General features: G+C 32.3%; 1 protein-coding gene across 2 annotated transcripts in view; it reads right to left on the bottom strand.

Annotated features, from left to right (window-relative positions):
* LOC114928873 (uncharacterized) overlaps positions 1-10,242 on the bottom strand; it is a 32,955-nt gene extending 22,713 nt beyond the window's left edge. Inside the window, exon 1 of one of the 2 annotated variants that reach the window (XM_085489252.1) lies at positions 10,105-10,242. In XM_085489252.1, the coding sequence (XP_085345378.1) occupies positions 10,105-10,177 (73 nt within the window). In that variant the 5' untranslated portion in view covers positions 10,178-10,242. Of the gene's footprint in view, positions 1-3,641; positions 3,827-10,104 lie in introns of those variants that run through there. The other variant, XM_029300246.2, reaches the window with a different exon arrangement.
* Positions 10,243-12,148: the final 1,906 nt, after the last annotated feature.

Here is a 12,148-nt window from a genome sequence, read left to right as displayed (position 1 = left end):
GGACAAAAGATATCGCGCAAGACATGTGATATTTTTATTCTGTTGCTAAGGATGGGAGAAGAGTAAAGAATTGCGCGCGCGTGTGCTACGTCATCGATAAGATACATTCGCGATTAGATGCTTGATTTCGATCTCGTCGATATAATTATAACAGCATCGCATTCTTATAAATGAAATTACACGCAATATTTCAGATACGAAGATGTTAAAGATTATATCGTATTCGTGTTTTCTCGCTACGATTTCCGGTGATTTCGTCCGACACCTATTGGGTTTGAATCACTTTTATTGCCCGCAAATATTTGCAAGGCGGTATCGTAGCCCGGCGAGAAACCCACGGCCGGTTCCATTAACGCGTGCAAATTATTCGAATATTATGCGCTACAAATTAGACGGCCAGCATCGAGATGGTCCGCTGCGGGCTCCACGTCGGTGCCGGCGAGCGCCTCGGGATTTTAATTTAACGATGTGCGCGCGGTCGCTTAACTCAGGGTCCAGAAATGCGCGGGCTTCCTCAGAGGATCCAGCTATAAGAGGATCGAATTACCGCGCCAATTATACTGCCACGTCGTTAATTGACCGGTAATCCGTCCTGCGACGAAAAGATGTCTGCACGTGAAAAAAAGACGATTTAAAATGCGATTTACCTCGTTAAGATCGGATAGCGACACGATATCTAATCCACAATAGAATTATGAAGTGTAAATTTAATGGTATATTCTGAATATATTAAATACCTTTTTATATAACTATAACATACCTGTATGTATAGAGTGATGTATTAGACGTGAAATATAAAGAAAATATACTTTAACGTAATTAATAAATTAACATACATGTCATATATAACATGATTTATATTTAAAAATCCAAGGCATCACGAACAAGAGAAAGCAAAATTATATATATATATATATATGTAATAAAAATATTAAAATTAATTAAACATTAATGCACTTACAATTTCAATTTGTCGCGATATATCCACGTAGTTAAAACTTAATGAATTTTATTAAATTAAATTTTAATTTCATCAATTTGTTAATTTGTTACTTTTATCATACACACACACACACACACACACACATACATATATATATATATATAAATGCTGAAACTCGTCATGTGTATTTTTATGGCGTGCTATTTGCATATCTGAAATACCTATTTACGTTTCCACGCCTTATCGAAACGGCATCGAAAACGGCTGCATTGACGTTATAAAATTTTCCGATAAGAATCGATGGCGTCAAGGAAAAATTGCGGTGGGCTTCCCCGAGTTTCAGTGTAAATTACTCATTTTTAACATATTTTTTCTATTATGTAACGCATAACCAATAAAGCTGCAGGCTATTTCCGAGCAACCGGCGCGCTCTTTTTTTTTTCTCTTTTGATAGGAGAAAATGGAAAATTATCGCCACGCTCGGCTAACTCTTGAAATCGACCGATCTGTCGACATGAGATACGAGCTTAATCCCACTGTCGGTAGTAATGCCGAGTTTTTGCTAGTGTTGTATACGCCAGAACGGAAATGCCTTCCACTCTTGCGCTATTTGGTCCTTGGCTCGGTTCACTTATAATTTTTTTCTATGTGCCACCATCTTTAGAATAATACTCGATCTGATTGGTTAAATCACATTGCTGACTATTAGTTTTGATTGGTCGGATATTATAAGTCTATGCGAGGGAAGTAGAATGTGTAAATGTTGCGAGAAGTTATTTTACATAATCCTTATTTCTTTAATTGTCATTTTTATTCATTGAATAAAATTTTTGTTTAGCTTTTTAAAAGACATTTATACTCTATTCAAGATTTATGTATGTATATCTCATAAAAATTATTGTATTACGTAAAAATAATTATTAGAGATTGACTTCATTAATAGATATATTTTTTCATACATATTAGCAGAATAGCAGTTCGTAAAAATGCTGACAGGAGACTAAGCAGGATTATATATCAGTACAGAGGGGGCCTTTTTGTTTAATCGTTACTTCCTGCCTCTGTGGATATTGACTTCGACTTTATTTATCCGGCCGACGACGCGATAAGATTAAGATAAATTTGATCAGTAATTTGATTCACATTTATGCGTATGCGTACTTTGCTCATATACTTTGTAATGCCTTCATGTAAATGTAGCGTATGTCACGTGAGAAATAACATCGAAAATCATTCGACTTGCATCAAACGCATCACGATAAAGAGACGATAGTCGACAGGTAGCCGTCAAGATGGAACAGGCGCCAAGAAAATGATTCACTGAGATAAGTGCGACACGTACAAGTTTATTTATTTATTATGTTATTGTCAATTTATTCAATCGCATTGATGATGAAGATTTATCTATTATTATTTTAATTCCGTCGCGGTAAATAATTACGTTATTACGCCGTGCAAACTACTTCATATATATAAAATCGCAAATGTGAGATTACATATCACGATTATGTGAAATGTTACCGATTGCCATAGTAGATGCGACAGAAAAGTGAGCGTTCTCAAAGAAGCATTGTTGAATGAGTACATTATATGGTTCTTCTTTTGTGTAAAATTATTCGCACAGCTGCCGGCCACTTCGGCCTGTAGTCTCGGATTGTTGCAGAGAAAAACGGGATAAAGTGTCGTTTTTCTCTTAAGGATGTCTTTTCAGAATCAATGCGAGAACAAAGAAGAGAAATCACGGTGATGCTCCGAACGATCTCCGAAGCATCATGGCGTGAGCAATTTGTCGCAGACGTATTTACATCAGTCTGATACGAGATGAGCCGTGAAATTTATCCACTCCATTAAAAACGGAGACCTTTTTTCTTAGGGACGTTATTTCTAAAGTGCCGCTATTTCAATTGAAGAAAAACGTACAACTTACACTGAATTTTTTGCACTGAAATCGGGTTGTTGCAAAGATGCAACGAATCGCGATTTAAATATAAATTACAACATTACAAGAACATTTTTTTATTTACCTTTAGTAGACCATAATTCTTTTCAATTTAATGGCTTTTATCAATATTATATTTTAAACTATTTTAAAGAAGTAAAACCTAGTGCTCGTACAATTATCAATTATGATAGTTGGTAAATACATAGGTAAATGAGTTATTTATATATGAAATATTTTTTCACTCACATATAGGTATAATCATAATGTATATATCATCAGACGAAAGCATTTCATTACACTTCTTTTCTTTTCAATTAACTTTAAGAACAATATTATATTATATAAGAAACTTTAACAATGTATATTAAAAAGAATCTTTATTAATGACAAAAAAAATATTATTTGATGCACTCAATAATATTTTCATGAACAAGATGAAAAATTCTTATTCTGTATATAAAATATTTTTTCACTTACATGGGCATAATCGTAATGTATATATCATCAGACGAAAGCATTTCATATATCTTCTTTTTAATTAACTTTAAAAACAATATCATATTAAGAGGCTTTAACAATGTATATTGAAAAAGAATCTTTATTAATCGATAAAAAAGTATTTTTTAATGCACTCAATAATATTTTCATAAATAAGATGGAATATTCTATATGCATAAAATGCTTACTCTGACGAGACAGGTTCCATTTCTGAGAAATGTTCGTTCAAAACCGAGTATAATCATGCGTCATTCTCACCTAGCCACATTCTCCTTGCTCGATGTTAATTCACCTTGTTGACTACTTTGTACTTCTTGATCTCACGTGTCGTAGGACGAGTCACACGCACACACGCGGGCTAGCTTAAAGCAGGTCACTCGTGATGTGATCGAGAGTTGCGATCAGCGCACGCTCCGTAAGGACACTCCCGTCGTATCAGATTAATGAATGACTATGCTGGAGTGGAACTATGAATGAATTCCGTTTAGCACAAGACTACTATATATCCGCGTACTTTGTGGGCGGTTTCCCTCTCAGCCAATAAGAATAACTGTCTGCGGAAACTTTGCGAGAGGATACGTCCAAGTTCTTTTTTCTATTGGAAAACTATGTGTGTCTCCAAAACCGAGGGAAATCAAAGAAAGAGGGAGAAGAAAAGTGAAAAGAACTGAGATGGAGAGGGGAATCCTTTTATATTAATCATCCAATTGCAGCATCCTGCAGCATTTCCAACATATACACTTTGAGAATATTTTTTTCTTATTTGAACTAAATCTCTGAACTAATTTTAAAAAACAAAATTGTTAACAGAATTACATTTTTAGCTAAAAATTGCAATTTAAAAAAAAGAATTATACAAATTTTAGTTCTAACACATATGATGCTATAAATTAAAAAGCTGTGATATCTTTGATGATTTCAACGAATAACGGTTTGAAGAATTTATTTAAATTTTTATTTATTTTTCTCAAATTGATTAAAAAAATTAATAATGAATGCAATATGTGAGACTTCTCATGTTTTATTTGTGATAATTTTGTATAATAAAATGTACATTATTTTTATAAAAGTAACTTTTATTTCACTAGATACATCTCTTAAATACGTGATTAAGTTGTAGAGTTATAAAAATTGTAATACATATCAATTCATTTTCTTCTATAAAAACTATGAAGTTAATATTAAGTTAATACTATTTAGTCTTGTATGAATCATGTTTATCTTTGCAAAATTTCAGCAGCGTTATCTCGTTATCAGTTACATCATTACTCACACGTACATTGGGTCAATTTCTTAGTAGCGACTGCATGATAAACATTTTGTCATAGTATCGTGTGCCAAGTTTATCTTAGAATAAATTAACGTTTCAATTATGTAAAATTCCCATAATTATGCACAACTTCGATTATTCCAGATGGTAGTGCGTTATGACGCTATTGTATGTTACGACGCTTGCATAATGAATTATCGGAGAAGTGCACATATATATGTTAGAAATATGAACATAACAAGCCGTATGCGCGATTATGGACATTGTAGTAAATTATCGGCATTTGTATCGTAACAAATCCTATTCACTGATTGTGAGATTATCTAGTGATTAAAAGAGAAAAAATATTTCTTGTCGAGTACAAATGCATTTTGTCTTTAAATTTTAATTTTGTACAAAAATTCGTCAATTTCAATTTGTAAACATAATCTCCGCTATAGTGATCTCAGGAAGATAAAATTTTGCGAGTTTAATTAAATATAATTCTTAAAATTGAATCACAGTTTCAAGTTTAAAAAGTATTGAAATTAAATTTCTCTTAATAAGCTTTTCTCAAGCTGAGATTTACATATTATCACAGTGCTATATAATTAATTTATCTATGTCGGAAACAAAGAATTTGTGAGGGTCAGGCCAAGTTAGTTTTCTCTATTGTTTTCTCTCAAGAAACGATAAAGAGAAATCTGAAAAGTGACCCTTGAAAAGAAACTTTTGTTCAAAAAAATTAATGGACGGTTGTCCGTTCCATTGTCAACCAATAAAGATTTACGAGAAAAAGACTACGTTTGAATCTAATGGGTTGTCGTTATTGTTCAAGGATTTTGAAAGGGATGATAGATGTAAAAACGAACTGCAGAAACCCTATTATCGTTACCGATAATATGCACCATTTAAATATACTTGTACATTTCTTTCTTCCCGCAATTTGTGTTATTTGGCGATGGATATCCCTTACACTTTCATGTTTTTAACTGTAAAAAATAAAAGCAATGACAGCCTGTATCTCGAACATGTTACGTAAAAATCGCTCCATGATTGCAAAAAGCATACTTACAAGTCATTTCTGCATTAAATCATACTAATGTTTCTACAAGCAAAAATTTTTAATATCCACAAAGACTCGCTCAAAAGAAAAGAGTCTTTCTTTCTTCCCAAATTCCGTCTTGGAAAAAAAAATAAAGAAACTATTTTTTAACCGATTTGAATGCCAAGAAAATATTCCCTAAAGTATTCTCTAAACAGTTCTTTGTCAATTCTTAGACTGCTGTTTCCTTAAAAGATCCTTTTATTTGTAATCCTGTAATATGAGATATACTAGCGCTTGCATTGTATATCATGACTTTAAATGAAATAGTTTCCATACAAATTTTCTTGGTTTCCTAGCTCGATTGCCATTATTTCTTTGATTTTCTTTAATATAATCAAAAGACATGGTAGCGTCTCGCGCATAGTTAAGCTAACAATAAGAGGGACGCTAGAGCCTGCATCATATATTATGGCTCTAAATGAAAAAGTTTCTATATACAGATTCTCTTGGTTCCCCAAGTTTTTTTTCCGAATGCGAATATTGATTATTTGGAATATCTTTTTATTGAGTATCAGATCAATAAATCCTTTTTCACGATTAAAGTACTTATAAAAACGGACCGCGTTAGCTATAATTTCATATATAAATCATATAAAAATGAAAAATTACAGTTATGTTATCGGTTTCTTTTGTGTCAGTTCGTAACAATACTTATATTTAATAAAAAAAGTTCTGCAGTTTGTCTGTGCATAAGATATAGCTCGCGCAATAGAGATAACATAAAAGAATATTAATGAACAATTAGAAGTGCGATTACAAATCTAATAAAAAAAGTTATATATTAATAAATTTTCACGCATATGTGTATGCATGTTTATATGTGTATACGTGCATATATGCGGTTATGTGTGATGCTAACCTATCGAAGTTTCGGCCGTCACTCCGGCTTGTAAAGTCGAAAAACACATGTATTTTTAGGAATTTTTTTTAAACTAAATAATTTTTTTAAATAAATGTTTAAACATTCAAATGTATACATTTTGAGGATTATATGCAGTATTTTTATTACAAAATATAAGTAAACAAAGAAGATCTCCTCAAGAGCAATTTTTTTAAGTTTCTTGCGTTGATGACTACAGCTTTGTGTCATTTCAGATGAACAAAATTCGAGCGAATTTGGTTAGTATATTAGTTTATCTAGTGCCTGATCGTAGTTTTTTGTTGCGGTTTTTCTTTTCCTGATAAAAATGAACGATTTTTTGGTCGAAAATCGACACTTCAACTTTGGACAACCGCTTTTTTGTCCCAAATTAATTTTTCGAGCTAATAAACAATCAGGCACTACATAAACTAATAACTAAATTTTTTATTTCAGATGAATGCACTTAAAGCTATAGTGGTCACCGCAAGAAACTTAAAAAAAAGCTCTTAGGAGATCGCTGATATCTTCTTTGTTTATTTATATTTTGTAATAAAAAAATACTGCAGAATCCTTAAAAGAAGTATACATTTGAATGTTTAAACATTTATTTTAAAAAATCTTTCAGTTTTCTCAAAAAAAATTCCTAAAAATACATGTTTTTTTCGACCTCATAGGTATAAGTATAACTCCTTAAAGATCTACAGAAAAAACAGCAATTGGTTTTGTTATAACTTATTAATAAATGTAAGAGCTATCTTTCTAGCCTTTTCTTTTTCTGGTTATACAGTCATATGTTATATCGCTAGTATAGTAAAGAATGTTTTTTATTTGTTGAGTAACTCAGTGATATATATAGAGGAACGAATAATTAAAAAAAATGTTGAGTTTGAAAATAAGATTCGAATGTGTAGATTATATATAAGAGCATCGTCGACAGTTGCTATCTTTCAGAGAACGTCTTCTAAAGAGTTGCACAAGAAATGCAAATATACGTGTAAAAAATATTCGCACATAGAGCGACGTACTTGTGGATTATTAATGATAATGTTAACGAGATGGAAAAGAGTAAAGAAATGTTGTGCATAAAATTGATATATATATATACTATATTGTATATTATATACACATTTAGAAATGCAACGCGCGTATCGCAGGAGCAAATTACGTCCTGCTGATAAAATTATACTTGATCATCGACGCGTTAACTTGAAATAACGCACGGTTTTAGATCCTGTCGTGATCGCGATTGACTAGGATTCAATTGCTCAGGAAGGCGCAAGATCGTGGCGCGTAATAGATTCCACGAACGGATATGGATGATAGAGGTATTGAGATAGTTTGCGAAAATGCGTGCGTCCCTCGCTCACATACACACACATCGACTGTTCGGTTAAGACATCGTCCGGCAGCTAGACAGATTGACAGGAGCTGAACCAATTACACGGAATATTATCCCGCCGACGATTTGCACTCCCCTGCAATCACCGTGATTAGTGTTGCGCCGACACTCGCGTACACGCATCTCGTAACGGCGTCTAATTTGTAAACTCTTGTATTACACGTACATATATATATATATATATATATATATATATATATATATATATAATATATATATATATATATATATATATATATATATATATATATATATACACATACGTGCAGTTACGAACTTACATAATTAGATAGGATCATTAGTTTACGGATGCGAAAGAGCTGTCGCGGTCCGAATGTGGCCGCTGCATAACGTAACTGTACGCTGCAAGAATCATTCATTCGTATAAGTGTAAACCTTGAGTGTGAAGGCTCTGTCATTTATTTGACTTGATTCTCGGGCTTAATGATTGTTATTAAACAACGTGAGCTGCATTATGTATACGAATGTGTTTTATGCATCGCAGCAAATACAAAATAAGTTGAAAACATGTGATTTTTGTGTAAATAAACAATATATCTCATTCTGATCATAAAACATAATTTTATTAATGAAAAATTACAAAAAAATATTTATTTATTATATATAAGTTTGCTCATTTAGAAGTTAAACGCACGTTATAAAAATATTTTCAAAACAAAATCAATTTTTTTTAAGTTTAAGATTTTAAAAAAATGTGTTTCTAAAATATTTTAATAAAATCCGTATAATTTATAAAACTATACTATTTTATAGAAAATGACACACAAATAGAAATAAATGTATGTATATCGCGTCAATCCCCTTTTTAAGTACATTTTCTTTAAAAAGAAAGATTAGATAGATTAGATTGCATTTACTCAATATCAACTAAAAATCAAGAAAGTATTAATAAAATAAAAATTTATTTAGATATTTTTGCTTAACAATAAGTGTGATTCAACTTATAGGTACAAACTTTATAGAAAATTTAAAGAGAAGAGAAAATTTATTTAGAAATTTTACCTACAAACTATCAATAATTTTGTATAAAATCTTTAAAAAACAACAAATATGAAAATTAGAAAATTATGTATGCTATGGTTTCTTGAAAAAATGCTTATAAATCGTTTTAGAATATGCTCGAAAAATCGAAATTTTTCTTGAAGTATACGTTTAATTTATCATTGCAACGCTGATTCCGCACATAGCAAAAAGCACAGAGTCGTATCACAAAATCATAGTCGTAATAATGTCAGTGCAATTGCATCGTCTTTCAGTTCGCGACGTTCCACGAGAGCGAACAGAGCAGGTACCTACCTGGAAACAGGTAACTACTTATTGTCACCTCTAACGAGGCCGCGGCAAAAACTCAGCTATTCGCAGGTGGGAATGCTGCTAGGTTATGAAAGTATCAATTACCTTCCACGTCCAGTTCCCTAATGAGGGGAACAGAACTGCGATGATTACGAGGGGGTTTGAGAAAACCACGCCGCAGTTGGAGTCCTTAGTGCCGTTTTGATTTTTTTAAATCATCGATCGCATTTCAGAGATCGCGTTTATTTACAGTCATCAAAAAGCGGTTTAGGTTTATTATGAGATTTTTTAACTTGTATATTTCGCAATTAATTCGAAATATCTAATATAAATTAGATGTTTTAAATAATATCATAATGAATTAAATAAACATTAAATTTCAAAATGATTTATTAAAATTTGACCTGACTTTGGCCAATACCAAAAATGTTGAACACAACGTTTCGGCCCTAGGGTACGACTTATCAAGTGTTGTAAATAGTAATGTACTATTATTTTGTGATATATAAAAATGAACATTTAGATGCATATGAAAGAGAAAAATCTCTGCTATATTTATCAGTTTGTGATATAACGATATCAAATTGAATAAAATGTTTTACTGTGTTTTATTAATATAATTTCTGATTACGAGTTTTGATCGATTCATGATTTTTTGTGATTTAGATTTCACGATTTTTATTTCTTAGTTTTATTTAGTTAATGTAACAAGTATAATATGATCTTTAATATGTATAATATTATAAGGACCATAAAGATTATCATATAAATGCTATCTCAGCGACCTACGTAGGTATAGCGTGAACTCTTGAGATTGAAAACCATAGAAGGCAGGATTCGATGCTGTATTCAGTGACGTCATTCACTTTTCTGGTGTCCCATTGTTCACAGACAAGCGTATACCGCTAGAAGAGAAGAAGGCGAGCAAGAGTCGTTGCAATTCGAACTGCAAACCGGTAGGTTCCGACGGAGAAAGGCGGTAGGTTGGAACACGATCTTTGCGTTGGTCGCATAAACTAATCAGTCAATAAATATTATTAGTATTGATAATGAGAAACTCTCTCTGTAAAGTGAAAACATACGTATATTGAAAATAAATTATAATATAAAATGTCAATTCGATATCAAATGGCCTATTTAGATATATATAATATTTTCATAAGACTTAAGAGATGAAAAGACCGACTTCAATATATAACGAATACTTATCGGGAATACAGGATTTCAACTTTCGTAGCATTTAAAGGTTATTGGAAAGTTCTCGAATTCGATACGCGTCTTCGATCCAGTATCAATAGAGACCATGACCATGGTAGCGATGATGTCATCTTTATCAGGGCGAGGGAAAGAGAAGGAGGAAGACTTTCTCTTCCGTGAACTTTCGTACGCGGGCGGTATCTCTCTCTCTCTCTCTTCCTCTCTTTCTGTGAGCATGGAGGTGTATATAGCGACACGGAAACCTTTCCATTCATGAATTCAGCCTGTCTTCGGTGGTGGGTATAGTTCAATAGCTTGTAAGAGATAAGAGCATTACGAGATGAATATGCGAGATTGCGTTTAGATCGAGAATATATGTACGAAACATTTCGGGGTTGTGCATAATATACTTTATAATAACGTTAATTCTAATATTTTGCCGTAATATTTTTGTGCGGTGACAACTGTGTACACAGACCAAAATTTTCTCTTAGAATTTACCCTGAAAATCGTGGTAATTGTGGGACGATATGGTATTGAAAGAATTTTATAACAGTTTTTCTGATTAATATGTACCACAAAAAAAATAGTAATATCTACCACAGTAAGATATAAAATATATTTGATTAATTTTACTATGTAGATAGTAAAATTTGCCTATTAATATTTTTTATTGTGATAATTATTAATTAGAGAAACTCTTATAAAATCCTTCCAACACCATATTATTCTAGCAATTATCATGATTTTCAGGGTAAATTCTAAGAGAAAATTCTCTTCGTGTACACGATTGAATACATGCGGGATCATTTTACGAGACCGAATCGCTATATATTACTTATTGACATGTCGATTAATGTGTCAAAGAGGTGAGTCAGGGTACTCGCGCGCGACTTTACGACGTCTACCAGATAAGAGCCGGTGCATTGGCAAATAACGAATGAATCAGCGTTTTCACATTGCTGATGACATTTACGATCTAGTCGCGCGGCGACTTCAGCAGCCACACATATTACGGAAGGCAATAGTAGGTAATGCCCCTTCCATTTCCAAGTGGAAGCATTTTTGGGTCGTAGACACATCGTGTCTACGTAATTCGCGTGTCGGTCCTAAGAAAGCAACGTAGTGATCAAATAGTTCGGTATCTGTTTGAACATTAAGTTAAATATAAGCTTAATAGAACGTATTATACGAGAAATATGTTAATAATATCTCCTGAATCAGACATTTCTGGCTGATTTTTTTTAAATCAATAATCATGATGCGCGAATATATCTGTATAGGTACGCGATACGTCAGCTTCGAAAATGACTAACAGAAGTGGAAGGTATTATTGATATCTTCTGTATTACATCCTATTGACCTTATATTTAACCTCAATAGATCAAATAGTTCGTCAAATTGTTCGGTGACGAATTTGACATTGCTGATTCTTCTCAATAGCAGCATCCAGTCATAATGCGCGAATATCTAAACGATGTTTTAGAAAATGTGCCAAGCACTATTGACATCTTTTGCAATTTAAATTTTAATAAACAGCATTAATTTTCGAACGCTGTTGATTCGTCGCAATCAAATTGAATGCAGTCTTTGTAGACTTACATGTAGATTGGAAGACTCTTTTTTTTTAGATGGA

This window comes from Nylanderia fulva, unplaced genomic scaffold (genome assembly GCF_048542155.1).
Source record: "Nylanderia fulva isolate GAGA-0341 unplaced genomic scaffold, ASM4854215v1 Scaffold8, whole genome shotgun sequence".
NCBI classification, from domain to species: Eukaryota; Metazoa; Arthropoda; class Insecta; order Hymenoptera; family Formicidae; genus Nylanderia; species Nylanderia fulva.
Note: the sequence above shows the minus strand (reverse complement) of the source record. Positions and strands in the feature narration are given on the sequence as shown.